The 25,010-nt window shown below is 48.2% G+C and overlaps 2 protein-coding genes across 4 annotated transcripts in view; one reads left to right on the top strand and one right to left on the bottom strand.

The window, feature by feature from the left end:
- Window positions 1-25,010, bottom strand: part of CACNA2D4 (calcium voltage-gated channel auxiliary subunit alpha2delta 4) — a 135,946-nt gene that overhangs the window by 29,979 nt on the left and 80,957 nt on the right. The gene's annotated exons all lie outside the window — the stretch shown is intronic.
- On the top strand, window positions 440-25,010 carry LRTM2 (leucine rich repeats and transmembrane domains 2). Of its 3 annotated transcripts, XM_051640994.1 has the most exons (5): window positions 440-992; window positions 16,463-16,594; window positions 18,030-18,188; window positions 21,912-22,502; window positions 24,304-25,010. In XM_051640994.1, the coding sequence occupies exons 3-5, from the start codon at window positions 18,107-18,109 to the stop codon at window positions 24,756-24,758; spliced, it is 1,128 nt and encodes a 375-aa protein (XP_051496954.1). In that variant the 5' UTR covers window positions 440-992; window positions 16,463-16,594; window positions 18,030-18,106; the 3' UTR covers window positions 24,759-25,010. The 3 variants fall into 3 exon arrangements, with proteins under 3 accessions (XP_051496954.1, XP_051496964.1, XP_051496974.1); XM_051641004.1 differs by lacking the exon at window positions 16,463-16,594; XM_051641014.1 differs by lacking the exons at window positions 440-992; window positions 16,463-16,594 and adding an exon at window positions 16,825-16,857.

The raw sequence follows: 25,010 nt of genomic DNA, 5'->3' as shown, positions 1-25,010 counted from the left end.
CAAAGGACACAGAGGCTGGATGGTGCCTGCATTTGATCAAGGAAGCGTTACAGCAGCCAGAGTGCTCAACCACTGTGGCTGGGCAGGATGCGGCCGGCCCGCCGTGGGCACCTCTCGCTTAACTCTCAGTGTCAGACACACCGCCTCCCCCTGCCGTCTCTGGAGCACTGGTGGGAAGAGAGTGCCGTGCTCCCAAGCCTCCCGGTTTCTCCCCCGCTGCCTCCCCTTCGCTGCAGTCACTCGCCTCATCCCTATACAAAACCCAGCCGACAGCAGGGCTCGTCCCTTCCCTTCCTCGTGCCTTTCTCTCCAGGTTTATTGTCATCAGCCATGCCAGGCAGGGGAGGGATGGAGCGAGGGGAGGAGGCGTTTGGCTCGGTGCTTCCTCTCGTAACCTGTGCCTGACCAATCTGCCTCTTGAGGGGCTGTAGGGAGCTCCCCCCGCCCCAGCATATCCTCACCACTCCTCAAGCCCCTCGGCTCCCAGCACCCGCAGAGGGATGGCGGCAACGAGGGGAGGAGGGAAAGAGAGGGACTGACAGCAACTGCTCTTTCTCCAGGATGGGTTGAAGTGAAAACCTCCTGAGCTCCTTCTGGGTGTTTCGAAGCAGATCCAGCCTGCCTGGCGGGGTGACTCCTCTGCACTGTCTGTGCGCGCTCCTGTGCGTGTGCTGCTGCCATCGCAGATGTACCAGCTGTCACTTCGCTGCGCGCAGTCGCTCCCTTTCCCGTCTCCCTCTCTCTTTCCCTCTCCCCCTATTTATTATTTACAGAGGATTACAGCCCCTTTCCCACGCTGCCATCTCGCCGTGTCGCTCCTCTGCCCTCCACAAGGAGAGAGCAACTGGCTAGGAGGGGCTCCTGCCAACTAGGGTCCACCGAGAGCCCAGCCAGCAACGGAGGGACTTTCTGCTGGATTTGCTTTGGGATTGTACCGAGTTTGCTGGAGGACCTGCCATTCTCAGAGGAGCGTCGATCCCAGCCTGTGAGAGGTAAGTAAAGACGTCCCTCTTTTGTATTTTCCCCCTCTCTGACTATGTGAGATCAGTGGGTCTGCCCCCCAGAAACTGGCTTCCCCGGGGAGCCGAGTGGCGGTCAAGGGTAGCACCGTCTGCCAGGCGGCACGGAGGAGAAGTCCTGCTTGTGCGTGGCTGATGGGCAGCAATCCTGCCGCTAAGGCAAGACGACAAAACCCTGCCGCAGAGGCTGCTGGTACTGGTTCCACTCCAGTTGCAGTGCTGGCAGCTGGGAGCAACTTCTCCCAGCTGTGAACGGCAGCAGCATCTTTCACTGCAGCACGGCGAGCTCAGGTGCAGCTTTGAGGCTAAGCACTCGGTGCTGTAGCCACCAAGTACCAGGAAACTCCTGGAGAGCCCTGGTTTGTGTCCCTTCCTCAGAGCTGTGAGAGGGGCCAGCATGTGAGGTGCCACTCACCTGATCCATGGTGGCTTTGCTGGGTATAATTTTGGTCTCAGCTGCCTTAATGAGAATGATTTAAAATGGAGAAGTGAGGACTAAAACCAGGCAGGTCAAGCATTCAGTAAACAGGCTTTAGGGCAAGGGGTGTGTGTGTGTGTCTCTGTGTATGTGCATACACAATGTACAATTTGACACACACAGCTCACAGACAGGACCACAGGACATGAAGTGAAGGATGACATACCACAAGTAGAGCAAAAAATAAGTCCCAAGTTGCTTCCAGCATCCCTGCCTGTGATTTCTGAACTTTTTGGTGGAAGGCACAGCACTGAGGTGGGGGTGGAACACAGCACAGAAACTTCACAGCCTTTTCCAGGGAGGAAAGTGGGAGAAAATGTCCTGAATGATTTGATGTGAATGAGTATGGATATGCCTATGGATACAGGCATATATGTGAGCATTAGAATGTGTGTGTGCATATATACATGTGTGCATATATACACATGCACAGACACGTGGACATATACATCCCACATGGGGCATTCTGCCCCCCTGCTCCTGCTGCCTGCCCAGCTTATTACTGCCACTGCATTTATGCTAATTAAGAGAGACATGCAAAATTGGAGCTCTCCCTGTTTGAGGGAGTGAGGATATTTGGAGCTGTTGCTCCAATCAGGTCATGACTGAGCCAGGCCCCAGGCCTCCAGCCCCAGAGGTGGACTGTCAGGTAGCCTGAATGTGCCACATCCAGCACATCCCTGATGCCAAAGGTAATGAGCAGGGTACAGCTTGCTCTGCTGCCCGTGTCTGATCTGCCACCCAAGGAAGGAGGGAGAAATTCGGGGAAGGGCTGGAATAGCTGCTATTGCATGGTTTAGAGAAGGAAACCCTTAAAAGACAGGGGGACCCTTAAAGGCACACAAGGTCATGTCAATAAGCTGGGGACATTTCCAGAAGTGAGGAGGAGGGGGTGCCTTTCCAGAATTGCATACCATTTTTCTTCTGAGCTTTGTTGCTCAGGTCTGTTGGGGAGCAGGAGGGGGAGGGAGGGGGGATCTGCCTCTAACTGCTGTGGGCAAACAACATTTGCAAGGGAATTATTCCACATGAGCAAAAGGCTTGAGGGAGTTGTCTCCCCATCAAACATCAGTGCAGTCTCTGTTAGTGTGTCATGCCCACTTGGAAGAATTATGGTAAATCCTGAGCATAGGGGCTGTTTACAAAGAGAAAGGTGGAAACCCCTCTTCTGTATTTTTTACACCAGGTCATAGCTTTACCCTTGCCTCTAGCAAAGCGAATGCCACATCCTAGCAAGGTGCATTCTCAGCTCAGGTATCTTCTTGAGCTACTCCAGCTTCCTGCCCTTCCTCTGGCTTTTCTAAACCTGATGCAGACAGGATTTGACTTTCTAGACTTTTCAGCACCACAGAAGCCTGATGAAGGCAGCAGACCTGTGTCTCAGTGCGGCAGGGAGGGTCAGCAGCAACACAGAGCTGTCTCCCAGGATACCTGGAAGGGAGTACCGAGGGAGTGGCAGAGGCTTAAACAGGATGGGGACAGACTCAAGGCATTTCCGGGCAGTTCTTTGGCGACTCTTCAGCACTTGCCTGTTGCTGATTCTATAGAGAGACCAAGCAGTTTCCCTCACTTGCCATGTTTGGTTACAAGCAGCTGCTTACACTGTTTGACATCTGTCCCAGCCCTGGGTGGCTCAAGCTGTAATTCAAATGACCATACTGGGATGCTCCTGCCAGCTGGGTAATACTCCAGAGGGCTACACCATGACACACACACTCCAGTCCTCAGTGGGAAGGAGCTGGAGCTGGAGTCCTGAACTGTTTCTATGCCTACTGCATGGAAATACCTCATAACACATCCCTTACTCCTGTGGCTTTACTGAAATTCTGGCTCACAAAAAATGCTTTGTGTGGCTAAGAGCACCCTAATAGATGAAGAATTTTTAAACTAGTTCAATTCCAGGGTGGAGAGATGGAAGGAAGAGTTGCTTCACCTGCAAGGGATGAGATTAGGTGAATCATAGTTTTATTCACATTGCAAAAACAAACAGTTGAAAGTCAGGAAATGTCGAAATTTGGGGCAGCGTGCCACCTCCACTGGGTTGCACTCCTGACTGGTAAGATCACACCCTGTATTTTCATGAGCTGCCTCATTTGGGGCACCGGCTACATGGTGCTCAGGGAGTGAAGCAGGGGGATGTCGTTTTTTTTTTTTTGGTACTGCAAAGTGTGTGCCTGTTTTATTTGTTTACTGCTTGCCATCCAAGCCCTCCAGGCAATGCATCATTACTCATTGTCTTGTGGTGTTCTGAAGATGTTTGCTGCTACGGTTGCCTCTGTAGCTGATGAGAGAGAATTTATGCTCCCGATGAGGCCAGAGAGTAATTATTTTCCTAGCTGTTGAAGGGAAAAGAGACTTCCCTTTTAGCCACAAGGGGAAGGAGCAGCAGGTGCATAAGCCAGAGCTTGGGGCCTCTTGGCTCTCAGTGCCATTGAGTCCTTGAGATTGGACCAGGTTGCTGGTCCAGCATTTTGGAAAACAGCTGTGAGTGCTCAGCAGTTCTGCAAAATGACCCCTAGGGTCTCATGTTGGGCACCCGCAAAATTAGGAATGTACAGACTGCCAGAACTGTGTTTTAATATTTAATGCTGACCCTATTAAATTAGCTTTATTTATTACAACATTCTCATTGTTAGCTTTAGTATCATGTGTCCTTTGCAATGAGTATGGGACAGGGTCCTGTGAAATAAAGAAACAATACTTGCGCAGGTAAGCAAAGGCTGTGTTGTCATGCATACATGCAAGTGGCTGAATGAAGGTTGTGGGGGTATTAACTCACATTTTTGTGCTTGGCTTTACAAGCCAAACAGCATATTGTATCATATGGCAATTTTTAAACAAAATTAAAAGGACACCTTTTTAACATTTTTTTTAATGAATGGGAAAAAAAGAGACTTCCCATTATTTATACACTGCAATGCTCCACATCTATCACAGGAAGGACTGAGACTTAATTTTACAGCAGGGCCATACAGGCCTGAACTTAATGACTGACTGCATTTCAGAGAACTAGGCTGAATGCTTGTGGGATCAGGAGCACAGGTGGTCTTTTCCTCAGTTCTTTCAGTGGGAGGAAAAGCTGAAAGGACTAGGAAAACACAACTGATTAATGTATGGCTTAGAGGCTGGTGCCGTCGGATGAACTTTGGGTTTTTCAATCATGGAGATGTTTACAGGGCATCAGGTATGCTAGCTAACACTGGCATAGAGCTATCAACAAGGGGGAAAAGGATTCTTGGCCAGGAGTCAGCGGGGCTCATTGAGAGAGCTTTAAACTAGACCTGATGGGGGTAGGGGACAAAACTCCTGGATGGTTGATTTCCAGCACACCGGGCCTGCTGGCATTGGATGGGAAGACCCTGTCCCACAGGGGACAAAGCGTCCTAGGGCAGGAGTTAGCAGGGCTCATTCACAGAGCTTTAAACTAGATTCAAAGTGGGAGGGGTTTGTAGCTGGGTTTGAATTAGTGGGGCATTGTTCTAGTATTAGTGAAGACTAGAAGTCCTCCTGCCTCCCAAGGGTGACACCAGTGTGCTCAGCTCGCTCCCTGAAATGCCTGCACACCAATGCAGACAGCATGGGGAATAAAAGGGAGGAGTTAGAAAGTCTGTGTGTGCTCTAAGGGTTATGATCTGGTGGCAATTACAGAGACATGGTGGGACAGCCCACATGACTAGAATGTGGTCATGGATGGCTATGTCCTTTTTAGGAAAGACAGGTATGCGAAGCGAGGTGGTGGAGTTGCTCTTTATGTGAGAGAGCCACTAGACTGTATTGAGCTCTGTCCAGGGGCCAATGAGGAGCAAGCGGAAAGTCTGTGGGTATGAATTAAGGGGCAGGCTGGCATGGATGATACAGTTGTGGGGGTCTATTACAGACCTCAGTCAGGACAAGGGAGTTGATGAGGCTTTCTACAGGCAGCTGAAAGCAGCCTTGCAATTACAGGCCTTAGTCCTCATGGGGGATTTTAACTAGCCAGATATTTGCTGGAAGGCCTACGCAGCCAGCCATTCACAGTCTAGGAGGTTCCTCCAGTGCACTGATGGTAACTTCTTGATAAAAATGGTGGACAAACCAACTAGGAGATGAGCGCTGCTGGATCTTGTGCTCACTAACAAGATGGGTCTGGTTGAAGCGGTGACAGTCAATGGCAGCCTTGGCTGCAGTGATCACAAGATGGTGGAGTTTGGGATCCTGTGTGGGAGGAACAGAATACCTAGCAGGACGAGAACCCTGGACTTCTGCAGGGCCAAATTTGGCCTCTTCAACCAATTATTAAGAGAAGTCCCATGGGACAGGGTACTAGATGGTAAAGGGGCTCAAGATAGTTGGTCAACATTCAAGGACCACTTCTTGCAAGCTCAGGATCAGAGCGTCCCAATGGGCAGGAAATCAAGTAAGGGAGCCAGGAGACTCACACGGTTAAACAAAGAACTGCTGGGCAAACGCAAGTGGAAAAAGAGAATCTATGGATCATGGAAGGAGGGGCTGGCCACTTGGGAGGAATATAGGACTGTTGTCAGAGGATGTAGGGAGGCAATTAGGAAAGCTGAGGCCTCCTTGGAACTAAACCTTGCTAGTGAGGTCAAAGACAATAGAAAGGGCTTCTTCAAATACATTGCAGATAGAACTAACACTAGAGGCAATATAGGCCCACTGCTGAATGAGGTGAGTGCCCTGGTGACAGGGGATATAAAAAAGGCAGAGATACTGAATGCCTTCTTTGCCCCTGTCTTTACTGCTGCAGACTTTCCCCAGGAGCCCCAGATCCCTAAAGCCCCAGAAGAAGTCAGGATGAAGGAGGAGTTTGCTTTGGTAGATGAGGATTGGGTTAGGGATCATTTAAGCAATCTGGACATCCATAAATTGATGGGTCCGGATGGAATACACCCACAGGTGCTGAGGGAACTGATGGAGGTCATTGCTAGGCCACTCTCCATCATCTTTGGTAAGCTGTGGGCAACAGGAGAGGTGCCTGAGGACTGGAGGATAGCAAATGTCACTCCAGTCTACAAGAAGGGCAAGAAGGAGGACCTGGGTAACTACAGACCAGACAGCCTCACCTCCATTCCTGGAAAGGTTATGGAACAACTTATTCTTGGCACTATCTCTAGGCATATCAAGGATGAGGAGGTCATTAAGAGCAGTCAACATGGTTTTACCAAGGGGAAGTCATGTTTGACCAACCTTATAGCCTTCTACGAAGAAGTAACTACGTGGATAGATGACGGTAGGTGGTAGATGTGGTTTATCTTGATTTCAGTAAAGCATTTGACATTGTCTCCCACAGCATCCTGGTAGATAAACTGAGGAAGTGTGGTCTTGATGATCAGGTAGTGAGGTGGATCATGAACTGGTTGAAAGGAAGAAGTCAGAGTTGTGGTCAATGGGACAAAATCTAGTTGGAGGTCTGTGACTAGTGGAGTCCCTCAGGAGTTGATACTGGGACCGGAACTATTCAATATTTTCATCAACGACCTGGATGAGGGAACAGAGTGCCCCCTCAGCAAGTTTGCTGATGACACTAAACTGGGAGGAGTGGCTGACACACCAGAAGGCTGTGCTGCCATTCAGCGAGACCTAGACAGGCTGGAGAGTTGGGCGGGGAGAAACTTGATGAAATTCAACAAGGGCAAGTGTAGAGTCTTGCATCTGGGGAAGAACAACCCCATGTATCAGTACAGGTTGGGGGCTGACCTGCTGGAGAGCAGTGTAGGAGAAAGGGACCTGGGGGTCCTAGTAGACAGGAGGATGACGATGAGCCAGCAGTGTGCCCTTGTGGCCAATGGCATCTTGGGGTGTATTAGAAAGGGTGTGGTTAGTACATCAAGGGAGGTTCTCCTCCCCCTCTCTTCTGCCTTGGTGACGCTGCATCTGGAGTATTGTGTCCAGTTCTGGGCCCCTCAGTTCAAGAAGGACAGGGAACTGCTTGAAAGAGTCCAGCACAGAGCCACAAAAATGATTAAGGGAGTGGAACATCTCCCTTATGAGGAAAAGCTGAGGGAGCTGGGTCTCTTTAGCTTGGAGAAAAGGAGACTGAGGGGTGACCTCATCAATGTTTACAAATAAGTTAAGGGCGAGTGTCAGGAGGATGGAGCCAGGCTTTTTTCAGTGATGTCTAGTGATAGGACAAGGGGCAATGGGTGCAAACTGGAGCATAGGAGGTTCCATGTAAATATCAGAAAAAACTTCTTTACTGTGAGAGTGACAGAGCACCGAAACAGGCTGTCCAGAGAAGCTGTTGAGTTTCCTTCTCTGGAGACATTCAAAACTCGCCTGGACGCGTTCCTGTGTCATGTACTCTAGGCGACCCTGCTCTGGCAGAGGGGTTGGACTGGGTGATCTTTCAAGGTCCCTTCCAACCCCTAAGATTCTGTGATTCTATGATTCTGATGAAAAAACTGGCTGCTCATGGCTCTGCTGGGTAAAACACTAGCTGGACGGCCAGGCCCAGAGAGTGGTGGTGAATGGAGTTAAATCCAGCTAGCAGTCAGTCACAAGAGGGGTTCCTCAGGGCTCAGTGTTGGGACCACTTCTTTTTAACATCTTTATCAACGATCTTGATGAGGAGATAGAATGCACCCTTAGTAAGTTTGCAGACGACACCAAGTAGGGAGGGAGTGTTGATCTGCCTGAGGTTAGGGAGGCTCTACAGAGAGACTTGGACAGACTAGATTGATGGGCTGAGGGCAACTGTATGAAGTTCAACAAGGTCAAGTGCTGGGTCCTGCACTTGGGCCACAACAACCCTATGCAACACTACAGGCTTGGGGAAGAGTGGCTGGAAAATCCAGCAGAAAGGGACCTGGGGGTTCTGACTGACTGAATATGAGCCAGCAGTGTACTCAGCACTGGTGAGGCCAGTACTCTGTCCAGTTTTGGGCACCCCAATGCAAGAAAGATATTGAGGTGCTGGAGCGGGTGCAGAGAAGAGTAACTAAGCTGGTGAAGGGTCTTGAGAACAAGTCTTATGAGGAGGGGTTGAGGGAACTGGGGCTATTTAGTCTGAAGAAAAGGAGGCTGAGGGGAGACCTCATCGCCCTTCACAACTACCTGAAAGGACGCTGAAAATAGGTAGGTGCTGGTCTCTTCTCACAAGTAACTGGTGATAGAACGAGAGGGAATGGCCTCAAGCTGCACCAGGGGAGGTTTAGACTACACATTAGGAAGAACTTTTTCACTGAAAGGGTTGTCAGGAACATGCTGCCCAGGGAGGTGGCTGAGTCACCATCCCTGGATGTGTTTAAAAGTTATCTGGATGTGGCGCTTGGGGATATGGCTTAGTGCTGGACTTGGTAGAGTAGGGTTAATGGTTGGACTCGATGATCTTGAAGGTCTTTTCCAACTTAAGTGATTCTGTGATTCTGTGAATAAAAAATTAGCACCACATCTTGAGTCTGGAAAGGAGTTGCTGGAGGCAACTTGACTTAGCACTTAACACTTGGGCTCCCTTTCAGCTCCTGGGGAGGTTGTCTGCTGCCCATGCTCCCCAAAGCCAGGAGTGCTGCTGCTGCTGTGATTTTGCTGTGAGGTACCTGTGTGGGGGCAGAGGAGCTGAAGGTGGGCCCTGCTTTCCACACCACTTGTATTTGGTGATATTGATGGGATATGAACATTGCCGCACCTGTATCTCTTCTGCGGCTGCAAGCCCTTCAGAAAACTGTGAAGACCTTCCCCAGCCTTGGCAAGGTCTGCAGCATGGGGCTGTGAAGTGTGTGTGCTAACCCAGATGCATCCTGGCTGGAACTCTGGGTCATGAGAGGTGTCACCACATCCTGTTGAGCTATGGGGAAAGTTCCCAGCTTGCAAAGAGTGTAAGCGTCCCAGAGATCCTCAGGCACCCCTGGACCTGCAGGTAGCAGCCCAGACTTCATGCAGTTTTTGTGGACTTTCCAGAGATGCTCCTCTTGGATGTTCTAGGAAGACAATGGGGGGTGATGGGGAAGGGGAAGTAGAGCTCCAGACTTTCTCTAACAGGCACCACCGACCTTGCGCCACAGTGACAACCAAGTGAAACAGATTTATGCAACTCACTAAGACAGAAAAAGGTCTCTTTCAGAGTTCAGGATAAATGCATCAGGATAAATGAGAGTCAGCCTTTCCTTGGGAGGTTTGCCAGGAGCTGTGTGCATGCTGGGTCACCAATCCCCTTCCGATAAGAGCAGACAGGACTTTTACTGATGGCATCTTGTGTTCTGCCTCACTGCTGCACATGCATCCCTACCCCTGTCAAGGTGCCCGTGGCAAAGGCTTGTGAGGCGAGACAGTAGTGAAGTTCTTTCCTTGTCCTACCATGTTTTCTACCTCCTCTCTCTCCTACTGCTCCAACTGAAGAGGTGACAAGCCACTATCCTTGCAGCTGGTGGTCTCATTCTGAGAGGCTGGCAGCCGGGGAAGCACAGCCAGGGTGCTGGGTGAGGAAGAAGGGGGGGGACTCTCTCACTCAGCAGCTTAGGTGGCATCAGTTCTCCATCACTTTGGCTTCTCCAGCAGAAGCAAAAGAAACAAGAGTCAAGCACTATGAAGGCTAATAAGCTTGGGATCCTGGCATATTTCAGAATACAGACAATGAAACAAGGCAAAGACAGTTCTTAGGATAATGCAGACATGAATGATAGCAACCAGGCAGATGTGGGACATTTTGTATGCATGAGATCACCCAGGCTTGCAGATGCTCACCTGATTCTAGGAATGAAGAAGCACAAGGAGAAAGGGTTATGGCTGAGGTGCCTTGGCCCTGTTAAGTTATAATAGAGGTTTCGTGGTATTGATCTAAGCCTCTTGATTTGGAAGTCTGGCCATACTGCTTGATAGATACATGGCACTAGCACTTCAGAGACAGAACTGTGAATCGAGAACTTACACTGATAAAAAAAATCACATTTTTCTGTCTTGCTGCAAAATTGATGCACCTCCATCTACTACTCTGTGCATGTAAATGTATCTCTCATCTCAGATAGGTTGGCACCTTCTGTCTTATGAATCTGCTGCATCCTTTGTCCCTAAAAAGAGACCCAGGGAAGGTAATCTGAAAATTTCTGAGCCGTCAGAGAATTCTTTACAGACCCTCCTTCCTGAACACTACCCAAACAAAAGCAAGAAAGAGATTACTTCAGGATCCCATACGCACTCCAACTGGCTTTTTTCTATCAGCCCTGAAAAAGCTGCTATGCTTGACTCCAGCCTGCTGTGGCAAACCACTCCACATGCCATTTGGTTGCACTAAATATCTCCACTTTTTGTTTACAGGAAAACGAACTCTCAGCATTTATTCTTGCTATGCCTGTAACATAAAGCAACCATACTTCAGCTAAGAAGTGCAGAAAATAAATAACTGTGTGGGGGGTGGGGAATGAAGACCACAGAATCAGGATTCTCCCACCAACCCACCTTCTCTGCCTGGAGGCTCTCCCTGGGGTATGCCAACCACCCACACCCACAGAGTAGGCTTGGCAAGAAGGAGGAAGTGGCATTATAAATGCCAGTGAGCTAAAGGGTGTTTGTGGGGTGTAAAGGAGAAGCTGAGAACCAAATGGAGCCTTCCTCAAACCCGCTGGGTCAGAAGCAGCCACAGTCCTTCTGTCAAGGGGCTGAGTGCAAGGATTAAGGGCCTGAACTACTGCTGACCATGGGATTAACCCCTGCAGGAAATTAAAGTTGTAGAGAAGGCTCTTCATTCCACAGCTGAGAGAAAGAGAAAAAAATGGGATCTGGATTAGAATTGGCAGGGCTGGTGACAAGCCACCACCCACAGCCAACTGTTCCTGGCTAGATCAGAAAATGTTATCTCAGTCTTCATGTAGAAACCCTCTCCACATCTCACTTGGTTATCCATTTTTGCCAACAGTGTGAGAAGAACAAAAACATCACTCTGTGGCAAGAAAAAGAGGAAGAAACTGAGTAGCCAGCTCACATGTCCCTCCTCTGAGCCCCTCTCCCACTCCCTCAGTCGCTTCCCTGCTCAGCTGCCTCTGTTTTGCAGGGAGGAAACATGCACGTGGTCTGTCATGTTCAATAATACTTGGAGAAGATGCTGGCACACACATGGCTAGATTTCTTCCTGTCAGCTGCTCCCTCAGCTCTCCTCCTGCTGCTGTGCTGGGCCTCCTCCATATGCTGCACTCTCGTGCTGGGACTTTCCTGTCACTCCAGTGTTGGTTATCCCAGTCTCCCCACCTGCTTCCACAGCTTCCCCAAGAATCCCACTTCTCCACAGCAACTTGGATCTTTCTCATCATTGCTACCCACTCTGGCTCCCCTTAGGATGCTCCGTATTTTTCAGAGGGTTCAATGGGGCCTAACGCCCTCGGTATTTCCAGCCTCTCCCACATCTTCTAGTCTCGTTATTGTGTGTTGGTCAAGGAGGCTTGACATGCAAATAATATTTCCTATTTAAAGTAAAGGCTTCTTTCCTGATTTTGACACAGGTCTGATAGGAACCTTAGGGAAAGCCTGGCCAAAACTTCTTTATTCTGTGCAACTCTGACAAGCCCTACAGATCACCTCTGCAGGACAGGAGAACATTTACAAGCCCAAGTGATCCCAATACAAGCACTGCACTTGGCATGTTTGAACATACTGAGTAGGGAACTGGTGTGGGCTCATTATGAGGTATCAAGAGCTGGGCACCTGAAAATTTCAGCCAGCCAAACTTAGCAGCCATTATTACCTCTATCACAGTTGACCCCTCCATAAAATGAGGATAAAGTCAATATTTCTTAGAGGGGCTGGGGACTAAAAGCATTTTAACACCAATCGCATTTGTGTTTCAGAGGTGCCCACACATTGCCATTTCAAAGATCAGAAGCTTTTTGCCCTCTTCACATCCCAGAGAATAGGGTGAGGTTTTTAATCACACCAAGTCAGGAACACAAGAGTGTCTTCTACAATACCAAGTGGGTTTCACACGCCTTCTACTGGACAGCTTTTTGTATGAGCTGTTTTGCTTAGCTGTGATTGATCACTACAAGTCAGATGGTCCCATTTCTTCTGCAGCTGGATTTTTAGTGTGAATCTAAAATGTGCATTCCATTGATTGTGACAGCACAACACTAATGAACCCTGAACACACGTGCTAATAAATCAGTAAGTGCTGAAAATGAAGCCCCCAGCTATTAAGCTTAGAAGCTCACTGGGGCAGTGACACACACTGTATGTTTCTACAGTGCTGCTGAGCTTGGCTGCCATCTTGGGGTGCTTTTGCAGTTCAAATAGACAACAAATGAGAAGCTGCCTCAGACAATGTGACCTCTTGTGGTCAATAATTTGATCGACTGACCTAGGTCTCTTCACAGAATCACAGAATGTTAGGGGTTGGAAGTGACCTCTGGAGATCATCGAGTCCAACTCTCCTGCCAGAGCAGGACCACCACAGAATCTAGGGCAGGTCACACAGAAATGTATCCAGGTGGATCTTGAAAGTCTCCAGAGAAGGTGAGTCCACAACCTCCCTGGGCAGCCTGTTCCTGTGCTCCATCACAGTTACAGTAAAGAAGTTTTTCACCATCTTGAGGTGGAACTTCCTGTGTTCTAACTTGAATCCATTACCCCTTGTCCTTATCACAGGACACAACTGAAAAGAGATTGGCGCTTCCTTCTCGGCACCCACCCTTCAGGTATTTATTTACATTAATAAGACCCCCTCTCAGTCTTCTGAGACTCTCTAGACTAAACAGCCTCAGATCTCTCAGCCTTTCCTCATAACACAGGTGTTCCAGTCCCATAATCATCCTTGTAGCCCTCTGTTGGACTGTCTTAAATAAATCCCTGTTTGTTGGGGGACCAAGAATGGGCATCATCTCCAAGACATCTACACCCACTTGTGGTACTGTCAGGAGCATGATTCCTCACTAGGACTGCTCAGCCAGATTATTTCAAGAACTTCCAGTTGCTGTAATCAAACAACATGCCTGACATGACTCCCTGCCCTCTGGGTACTGACTCTTGCCTGCCAAGGGCTGATGAAGGAACACAGAGAACAATATGCTTCAATCACTGGATAGGGGGTACTACTGTCCTCCTGTACCATGGAGTGACAGTAATAAAATAGGAAACCTAAAAGCAAAAAGGAAAGGGAAGGGAAAAAAGATAATCTCCTTAGAGTGTCCTCCATGCCCCCCCTCCTCTTGCTGCTTTTCTGATAAAGGCTAAAGCAATCCAGCATTGGAAAGGGGAAAGGGACTTTGCCATCATTCATCAAGGGGAGTGTGGGGGAGGGATGAATGTCCACATGTATTTCCTGATAATTTATCGCTGGCATCTGTTGCAGCCTCTGTTACCCACCCTTTTGTAATATAGGTCACCCACATGCCCTGCCAATGCTCATAAGCCAGGCTGTTAACGGAGTCTGATCCCTGAGCCATGATCCAAGGGTTAGTGCAAAGGGCTAGGAGAGATAATCAGAAACAGAGGTTGCTGGGCTCTGTTTCTGACACTGGCTCATCCTAGTGGCACAGTCACCTGTCTCTCTTGCTTCAGTGTTCCTGTCTGGAAAACGGGATAACTTTATCCAGCTACCTAGAGCAGAGGCACTACTGGCTCTGACCTCAGCCTTACTTCTGGGGGTCATTAAATACAAAACCACAACACCTACAACCATGATAAGAGCCATTCATAGAGCAGATGGAAAGCTTTGGATAGGTGTCACGGAATTGGGAAGTGTTACTAAAACTGTGTGGATGCAGTAAACTGAAACTCTCCCCACCCTCACAGTGTGTTCCTTGGGACCCCGCTTACAAAAGCTAATACTGCAAACATTACCTGTGTCTGGGCAGGGAGAAGGGAAGCCACAAGACAGGCATAGTGTCTGCTGCAGCTTTTATGCCCTGGCAAGTGCTGCACAGGCATTACAATCTCCTCAGCATCCTCCCTCAGCAGTAAAGTTCTCTGTTCAAACTAATTAGGGGAATCCTCATTAGAGAGTTCTCTAGAGTCTGACAGCAGGCCAAATGTCCAAGTGGCACTTCAGCTCAGTGTATTTTTGGCCAGCGGAGCCCGTGGGCCAGAAATGGATGATTTCATTCTGTTGCTTTGAGCTGAAACTAAGAAAGTTGTCTTTTACTGTCCTATATCAAATGGCAAGAAGAAAAGGCCATCACCAGCCCCACAGGCTACTCTGTTCATTTCTTTAGTATCTGGAAAAGAGATTCAACTCCAAGCACATGGAAGAAAGGTCTGGACACTGTGTGCCATGGATCAGAGGGCATTTGGCTGACATTGCTCTGGGGAGAAGGAACCATCTAGTAAACCTAGAAGGCTAATGCCTGGTTTGTGGAGCCCTTGGGTGACTTTAGAGCACACAGAGCTCCAGCAATGCAGATCAGCCTTGAGCCTCCAAATCCAGGCAATGCCACATCAGTTCAGATGGCAAGATGCCTCTCCACTTGGGCTGGAGGTGTATGGGGAGCACTCTTAGGTCTGGCAGAGTCCTTTCTGCTGCAGAAGTGCCTGGCTGTCCAGCTGAAAGCAGCCACAGTTTTGGTGGTGTTCTGGAAAGCCTTGAGGTGTGGGCAGGTTCTGATTGCCTCAGGACTTTGGGGTTCCCAGTGCTGTGTTGGCAGTGAGCACAGGTGGCCTGGTGCTCTGCAGAGCAGAAAGCATGTCTTGGGCCACAGTAGAAGTCCTAATTAAGTCAGAATTCAAGACAAATCAGAGAAAACCTTTATAAAAGAAACTCCCCAAAACTATCTCTGCCTCCTTGCTTTCTCCTGCGTGCAGAGTATTGACCACTAAGGGTCTAACATGCTAATTGGCAATAGATGTGTGGAACAAACTGGGTTTTCATGGATCCTTGGAATTAAAATTTCTCCAAAAACATACTGCTTCAAGGTATAAATGCAGAAGCTCACTGGCCCTTTCACTTTAGCAGTCAGGAACCTCTACCTATTCCTCATCTCCTGCTCTGCCACCTGAGCATATGTTATGCATGGAGAAGCAGGCAGTTTCGTGCAAGACATGGATGTTTATATATATGGGTCACAGAAGAGTCCCCAGTACATGTGCAAGCCCAACTCTGTGCACACATTTGTAAATGTAAGCCAGATTGGAGGCTATATCTGGATATGTACATGAAGATAGCTGCTTTTAAGTCTTAAAACATTTTTATGAGTGCACAAAAGGTGGCTGCTATCTGTGGGGTGGAGAGTGCTGTGTTTATGTGACATGCTCTAAAATAATCTTGGTTTTATCAAGGTGCCTCCATCTTTGTGTGTGTTGCAGCACTGGAGACAGCATTAAAGCCTGAGCAGGTGTTAATCACTATGTACTGCAATAAATTCTAAACATAGAGAAAGGGCTTATTTATACATGGCTGCTCCTCCCACCCTGCACTCTGCTTGAGCCTTGGTGCTGCCTGAGAGGAAAGGGTGTATGTGAGGTACTAGAAACCAGTGCAAAAGTTGGAGTTGCCCTGCCGGAGCAGAAGGAGCTAGGAGTAGAAAGCCTGACCCTGTCACTGCCCTCATGCCCAGGGATGCCAGTCCTGCTCCAGCCCCCCACTGTTGCCAGGGGATGGGGGGATGGTGTGGCTGAATTGCACATAGCAGCAAGAGGGATGGGAGGCACACCAGCCCATGGCCTGAGCGGGGGCCTGGGCTTACGGGAGACCACAGAGAGAAGTTGTGTCATGAAGCACCCAAGGAAGCTGTTTTGTTTTGGTTTTGGTTGTTTTTTTTTAAGCTTAGCCCCCCTGATTGGATCCAAGCCAGCTGATACAGATGGGGTGTTACAAAACAGAGCCAAAAGGCAAGAGCACAAGGAACAGAGCTATCTATAACCCTGACAAAGTTAGATGGAGTGAAGGTGGGGAAGAGGGAAAGACAGAGCATGGCAGGCAGCCCCTGATGCTGAGAGCAAGGACATGATCGTTCGGCAACGGGATTTGGAGCTGATCAGCTCCCGCTATCCAGCAGGCAGATAAGGCTCTGTGGCTGTCAGCTTAACTCTGCCGTTTATTCCTGTGCTGTAGGGAGTTAAATAGAGCACACGGAAAGCCTGCTGCTGGGGAGTGAAAGTCAAGGAGGGAGAGGGAAGGAAGAGACCGTAATTGGGCAGTGCCTGGAGAGTCGGGTGGACGTGGCTGTGGGCAGAGCCCCTCCAGGTAAGTGTTTGCAGCTTTTCAATCTCCTTGTTGATACTGACAGCCAGGGACAGAAGCTTCAGGCGTGGCATTTAGGACAGAGACATTGATATGGGGCAGGCTGAAGTCTCTTTCTCAGCCAGGGCCGGCACAAGCAGCGAATGGGGACAGCTATTTGTTGCAGCTTCTTCTTTGGAGGGGGCTGCAGGGAAGGGGCTTCAGCTTGGTTTGCAGAGTGGGGGCTGCAGTGGGTGAAGGCTGGATCAGTTTCGGTGCTGTGAGAGGTATTCTTCTATTCAGTGCATTGGTATTTAGGTAAATGATCTCAACAGCCTTGCAAAATGTACTAGGGCAAGTACTGAACCTGCTAATATTTCTCATTGAGATGCTAATTTAAATATTTCCTGGCCGTTTACATTCACATATAAAATAAATCAGTCCTGGGAGCCTGTGGGAGGGGGAGCAGCTGGCACGTGAGTGGGGCAAGTGTCCCAGTAGGAGTGCTAAAATAACGGCTGTGCATGTTGTCAGAACCCCTCAGAGGGGATGGAGGGTGGTTTATTTCTGTTCCCTCGTAGAAATGTGTCCATCCAACTGCTGCTGTGACTGGGTGGTACATCAGTAAGCAAGCAGGGTGGCAGGAGGGTCCATGGTGCTTCTCCTTTTCCTGCTTGCCTGTACCCAGATGGGAAACAGGAGGGAAGTTGGAACCTGTTGTCAGTCACTTATTGTCAGGGGAGAGTTTATGGTCTTTGGGTTTCTAATTAGACTGAGCATTTTTCCTTCTTCTAATTAAGATGTAATTCCTAGCTTTTCAACACTCCCACTCAGTCACCCCCGCCCCAGGTCCTCCCTTCTCTGAGGCTTGCTTGCTCTTCAGCTCCTGCAGTTGCTGCAGTGTGAAATTCCCAAGCTGAAGCTGTGCACTGCTCAGCCCCACTCTTGTCACCACATCCATTTTACCTTAAAACAGAAAGGAAGTGCTGGTGGGAAATACAGGAGGGGGAGAACAGGTTTGCAGCCGCTCATGCCCAGACCTCAGTGAGCCTGAGCTGTGTGTCAGGGAGAGGACGCGCAGGTGGTACCAGCTTGCATGGAGGCAAGAGGGACTGAGCCAGAGTCTGCTGACCTGGCAGGGTCACCTCAGGAATTCATCAGGTTATCCTTGAGCGTGAGGCTAATGTAGCTACTGTAGCAGGCTATTGAAAGCCAGGCTTGTTCTCTTCTGCACTTAAGTGAATAAGGCCTTATTTCTGTACTGCAAGGTTCAAAATGAATTAACGTTGTGCCTTCATCATGCTGCGCCTCCTGAAACATCCTTCATCTCTCCTCCAAAACGGAGCTGATGCCTCAAAGGCAGAAGTCTAGCTGGGGAGGGGAAAGCACAACATTGAGCCCAGCCCCGTGTCCTGAACCCAGGGAACTGAATCCCACTCGCTCTGCTTTCCCCATCCAGGACCTGGCAGGCAGGCTACAAGGTCACTCCTCTTCCCTTTGGGGCTGTGTGCCAGGCTGGCTGGTGGATGTGAAGACATGCTGGAGAAGACAATGCTGCCTACAACTGCTGGCCACCGGTGGAGGAGCAGGTTCCTCATGAGGTGGCAAGAGGCTTGTCGTAAGTAATGCCTACTCAGTTACTAAGTATGATGATCCTGTTTGTCAAGGGAGTGGAAAGAAAATAGGTCACACCAGGGTTAAGAATAGGGGAGAGGGACAGCTAAGAATGGAGATGTTTGAACTAATTCCTGATTCCTTTAGAGGCCAGGCTAGCTGGGAGGGAGAGCAAAACTCTAAAGCTGAAGATGGGCTTAAAGTGGGACAGTGAGTGATGATTGCTTCTGAATTCCAGTGGGCCTGACAGGTGAAAAACAGTGAGACAGATATCACTGCACAAAGATCCACCCTGAACATTTCTCAGATCAGCATCATGTAAGCTGCAGACTCCCTTCTGTGGTAGGGGTTTATATGTAGGATGCTGAGCAAGACTCCCAGGTCTTCATGGCAAAAGTCACAACAGATTTTAGAAGGTAATGCAGTATGCAAATGCAGAATTCTTCTACTGGGCACTGAAACATGTAGTGAAAATCAAGGAGTAAATAAAGAAGATCTCTTTTAAATTAAATTATAAAAGTTCAGCCTGTGCATCTTCCCAGTGGACCAGGGCATCTGCTGCAGTATCTCTGAATGCAGGGCAGAGACTGCTAGGGAGATGTGGAGCTTCAGGGAATGTACCTGCACTTCAGAGAGGCATCTAAGGACCACAGCAGAGGGAAGGGAGTGCTTGGAGCATGTCCACCACTACTGCATGCCCAGGCAGCTGAGCAGGTCTGTGGTTTTCTTTGTTCCTGCCACCACCGCCCTGCCCTCCCCTTGATTAAACTTGGGGCTGCCACTGTAAGAATCTGGGGGAATTATTTCCTCTTCCAGAGAACAGGCATGTTTGTAATCCATCCTCACATACTAGACTGCTGTATACATTATTTATAATGAATGCTACTGACTCTAGACTTAATCTGATATACCTGGATCAGCTTTCTGCCACATACTAGAGTCACCAAACACCCCACAAAGTAACTTCATCTTCCCCTAGCACAAAAACACATACTACTCATCCTCCTGTGCAGCTGGAAGACAGCTTTAAGTTCTGTCTATTGCTGCCCTGCCTCTCTTCCCCATAGAGCTGCATCCTAACCAGGGTGATCTATTCTTTGCTTTCAGCTCGCATTTTAGTGTATGCACCTCTTGTAGGGACTGAAAATTAAATCAGACTTTCCAAGGGCACAAAGCAATATACAGGTAACAACAACACATTTTTGGCACATCCTACATGGCTGCAGAAACTTGGCATAAGTCCAGTTCCTGAACATAACCACAGCCAGCTGCCTGAGACTTTGTTCCTACCAGCCACTGCCAGCATACATACCAGTGGAACCCTAGAGCCACCCCGCTGGGACGGGTGGTGGGTAGACATTTTCAGAGAGAAGCCCTGAACAGAATGCCACCTGTATAGCATTACATACTGTCTGCTTTTGCCTTTCTTGGTGTACAAAGCAGCTAAGTGCTATGTCATCATCACAGCTGTCAATCTACTATTAATACTGTACTTTTGTTAAGTATCCAGGAAAAGGGGGGGATCACTTGAGTGACTCAGGCTCCCTTCCATTTCCACTCTTGCTCCCGTTCTTTTAATTCTTTCCCTACAACAAGAGCACAATATCTACTGAATGGAATTAAATATCAACCAGCTAGATAGTACCTGCACTGTGCCAGTCCACAGGCTATACTCTGTTTTCATGGCAATCTCTGCTATTGACCCCAACCTCTGCATTACAAGAAAGCGCATAGGTACTCAGGGTAAAAACTTCTCTTGTATTTCACCATAAGGATCCATAATAATCATTAAAAGAGCACACTGATTGGCATGGCCTGGGCTGATGTATACCTGAGATCTCAACTGTATGACAGAAAAAAATTATTGAAGGAATTGTGAAGGATGGATGAAATAAAAAAGATCAGAGGCATTGTCTCTCCTTATCCCTTGGTCCTTAATAAAGCCATATAGCACAGGATCCAAGCTGTGTAGTCTTCTCAGGCTACCAGTCCAAAAATCTGTCAGTTCTCACAAGGATCACTGGGAACACAGAAAGACCTGACACAGGATGACAGAATTTGAGTACGAAGGCAGCATCACTGACAGAAACCAAGTTGATATGAAAAAATGGGTGATGGGGCAGACTAAAATCTAGAGAGAGTGGTGCAAGAGAAGAGAGGAAAAGCATGGCTGACTGCAGAGCTCTTCCAGGCAGAGCTTCTCCATAGCATGAGTCTCCACTGGCTCCCTCTGCTATGACAATCCTTTCAAAATTCCATTGGGGCTAATAATGTTGGTTGTTTGGAAAAAAAAACAAACAACAAACAACAAAAATGTATCAGGAAAGAAGAATCTGGTTTCCTGTCCAGGAAAGAACAGCAAGACAATAAATGCATCAATTTTAGCTGCCATTCACCCCTAAAAAGACTCTACCAACTCCAAGTGACTGCCTTCTCTGAAGAAAACTGAGAAATGGAAAGGATGTGGCATGACATACAGACAAACCTGCTTCAGTTTTAGTCAAATGCTCAAACTTGTCACCTTAAAAAACAGTGAGGGAGCTGAATTTGCTTCCCACATTGAAGAAACTAATTTCAATTCCACAAAAGGAATTAAGATGAAAGATGCAAATGTTTTACATAGTCTGCTTAAACATAACTCCTACTCCTCTAATGACAGGAGGCACAAAGCTTACTTTCCTGTTGCTGATGCTTCTTTGTCACAGAAATGAGAGTTTTAAAAGCCACTGGCTCGCAGGTAGGGTTGGTAACTAATGCCCTGACACCACTCAGGATCTAGATCCATGTCTGGAATGGTGATCCACAACAGCTCTAAAAAAATGCTGGTTTGTGCATTGCCTAACCTTACCTTTGAGACACTGCAGGAGAAGGGGGGTGTGTGCTAATGCCTTTCCTATCACTCCAATCTTGAACTACTGACCTGCAATTTTTGCCTCATCTCCATTGCTATGGGCAATTTTGGACAGAGGAGATACTTGTGGGGCTATTCCTGTGGGATTCAGAAACTATTTTGAGAGCAATAGCAAGTACCAGGTGTCCAGTGCTTTAGGGTCTCTTTGTTACTTTTTAACAGCTTTCTTGGTCATCCCTTTGTAATGTAATCTAATTAATAAAAAAAAGTCATGGCCCACCCAACACACTGCAGATATGGAAAGCAAATGATACCCTGACTTAGAGGCTAAGACCTGAGTCTGATCTACCACAAAGATTAGGATTCAAACTGCAGGAGCACAGCTGAGATGTAGGTTGTTTTGTTTTAATTTTTCTTAAAAGCTTTTAATTAACATGTCTATTTTTGAAAAGACAGAGCTTCTTAAATATATACCAGTCCCTCCTCTCTCAATCCTGACCATTTAGAAAGAACTGTCCTCTACCAGAGGTGACATATTCCACCAGTCTCTCCTCCATTCTCCTCTGACAGCTTCCAGTGCTCTGGTAGCTGGCAGCAAAGTCCTCTGGGATGCACTGTTCCTACTTCCTTGTGAAACTGGAGGGATATTTACTTGCTTGCTTATAAAAATGAGGAAACTCATACTGCCAGGGTACAAGCCAGCAGTAGTAGGATGTAGCTGTGAGGAAGCTCATGACTCTGCAGGACACTGTGGCCAAGAGTCCTGCTATGGGGCTCATTCTGTAGCCTCAGCTGTGTTCAAGGTAGTGATGGGTGAGGATGGGGAAGCACTGCTCTAATACATGCACTGTCTCTTCCCTGCTTTTCACCCACCAGTGCTTGGATGCTGGCTGTCACTATGTGCTGCTGAGTCCTTCTTTGCTTGCCCTTCCTCCTGCAAGTGTAACAGTGGCAATTTGGAAGTGGACTGTAGCGGCTTGGGCCTCTCTTCCATCCCTTCAGACATCCCCACAAACACCAGGACCTTCCTCTTTCTCAACAACAAACTCAGCATCCTTCCAGGAGCAGTGTTTTCCAACCTCTCTGCCCTACAGAGACTGGATCTATCCAACAACTTCTTGGACCAGCTTCCTCAAAACATCTTCAGTGACCTGGGGAACCTCACGGAGCTCCAGCTGAGGAACAACAGCATCCGGGCCTTGGACAAGGACCTGCTACAACACACGGCCCTGCTGCGCCAGCTGGATCTCTCCATCAATGGCCTGGCTCAGATACCCTCGGGCATCTTTGATGACCTGCCTGCTCTCCGCTCCCTCTCTCTCAGGTCCAATCGCCTGCAGAGCCTGGACAGGGTGACCTTCGAACCACTCATCAGCCTGCAGCACCTCCAACTTGGGGATAACCCCTGGGAATGTGACTGCAATCTCCGAGACTTCAAGCACTGGATGGAGTGGTTCTCCTACAGAGGTAGGTGCTCGTGCAGGGGGAGCCAAGTGCAAAAGTGCTGGTCTTCCATGGATAGGGAGACAAAGGCAGGCCGGGAAGAGTCACGGGCAGATACATCTGGTAGGTCAGGCTGACCTGAACGCCAGATCTTAGCCAAGAAGCACAAGGACTGTGCTACAATGCTAAGAGACAGTTTAGTGATAGCACACCTTCATACAGCAACACTGCCAGGCTGAGAAGCCCTCTGCAGCCCTAGAGCTCCTATTTCCTTTACTTCCTTATTATTTTTCTAATAGGAAAGATTACTTTTTTTTTTCTTTTTTTCCTACCTCTAGGAAAGAACTTTCCTCAAATAACATCAAAGTTTTAGGATTTCCCCTAAGCCTTTTCTGCCTAAGGAGAAGAAATACTTTTCACACTTGAAAATAACAATCCCCTTCTCCTTCTTAAGCCAGGAGAACTAATAGCCAGATTTGGCTGTACAGCATCAGGTTTGCCTTCAACAAAAGAACCATAGGAAACAGTGTCACTTAGGAAAATACTGCAACTCATATTAGCAAACCCAAATTAAACCTCAAATTAACAAGCCAAGCTCCAAGTCAGACTGGCTGAAAAAAACACGTTATTTCAAACCAAGCAGTTTTTGACAAGTTTGTATTTCCAGCTTTTCCTTGAAGTATGGAAGGCTGGAAAGGTAGGTATCTCTCAGCAGCAATGCCAGTGGGATGACATGTTTGCAGGAGCTGCAACTCAAAGAAAGATGGCACATTTTACAGGAATGATGACTGAAGGCCTGACCTTCTGTTGCTGGAGCCAGTGAGTAGGAAAGGGTCTCAAATCATGTGGACAGCAACAGTCAGCTGTCACATCCCTGCTGATCACAGTCATGCTGCAAAGAGATTATCTGTGCCTGTGGCTACACTGCAGTCTGAAATATGCATTTGTGTGAGCAGAATCAAACAAGCATACAAGTGCCACTTTCATATTTTTTTTTAGGTTTGTTTCCTTTCTCGACACTCATATCACAGAGATGATGGAAAGCACACGGAGTTAATTTTGCTTTTTTTTCCCCTTCCAAAGAAATTGCCCAAACTCGCTCAAGCATTTGTTTCAACATCTGTCACTATTTTCACAGAGGGGGGATGGATGAGTTGTTACAAGATAGGCCTGTGTGTCTGTTGTTATTTTGAGAAGATACAGGCTCATCCTATCATTTTGCTTTTATTTCTCCTTTTCTAAGATGGTTCTACTGACACTTACATAACTTACTAAACAGTATGAGGCTGACTTAATAGATGGTTTCAGGGGCTTTCATGTCTTGGCCTGAAAGATGTCTATTCAGATATCATGCACCATGAGCTCTACCGTCAAACCCAGCCCAGGATGATGCATCCCAGCCAGCTGCCATGGTTGAAGCTGTTCCAGCTGTGGAGGGCTAAGGCATATAAAACGTCTGCAAGTTAGGCAAAACAATAATTTTAAAGGATACCACGTCTGCTCCTTCCGCCAGGCATGGGGAGGCACAATGACTTCTCCCTCCCTCCACCTTTGACAATCACTGAGTATCTGGCAGGCTCTCTTGAATACTCTCTCCACTCAGCAATGCATTCACTCATGAGGGACTGGACTTTATAGTCCTACTGCTATAATAAAGCAGTTGCCCACTTGATAACCATAATGCTGCTATGCTTGACTTCTGTAGGACAAATACTTAGCAGATGTGAAGGGACTCATAGGAACTTACCCCACCTAAGGACCTAGCTCTGCTGTCACTGTATTGGGATGAAGCTGTGGTTCACTTCTGTTATCTCTATTGGAACAGGTGGGAAAATCGATCAGCTGGCCTGTACCCTGCCCAAGGAGCTGAAAGGGAAGGATATGCGAATGGTGCCCATGGAAATGTTTAACTACTGCTCCCAGCTGGATGATGAGAACAGCTCTACAGTGCTGGACAATACTGGCCCACCATGCACGAAAGGAAGCCCAACTCCTCCCAAAACTAAATCAGGCACAGAAACAGAAGTGGAGCCCAGTGTGGGATGCCCTCAAAAACAGCGATATAGGCCTGTGAGCGTGCGCCGGGCTATAGGCACTGTGATCATCGCAGGGGTGGTTTGTGGCATTGTTTGCATCATGATGGTTGTGGCAGCTGCTTATGGTTGCATCTATGCCTCCCTTATGGCCAAATACCACCGGGAGCTGAAGAAGAGGCAGCCACTCATGGGTGATACAGAGGGTGAACATGAAGAACAAAAACAAATCTCTTCTGTGGCATGAAACTCTTCTAGGAATGAAGAGACAGCAATGAACAAAGGTACCTGAGAGCAGTTAAGCATGAGGTCCTCCCAAAAAACATCGTCCCAGACAGACAGACTGTGCTATTGCTCCACTCACCCAAGTAGTGCAACATGCTTCTGGGGGGTCAGGGCATCTGTCTCAATTTCCATTCCTCTGCCCCAGGCCCATTTTGTGCCCTTTCACCCTTGGGCCCTTCCAGACAAATAAAGTAGAGTCAGACCTCGAGTGCTC

The sequence above is a fragment of the Apus apus genome, chromosome 1 (assembly GCF_020740795.1).
Source record: "Apus apus isolate bApuApu2 chromosome 1, bApuApu2.pri.cur, whole genome shotgun sequence".
NCBI lineage: Eukaryota > Metazoa > Chordata > Aves > Apodiformes > Apodidae > Apus > Apus apus.
Note: the sequence above shows the minus strand (reverse complement) of the source record. Positions and strands in the feature narration are given on the sequence as shown.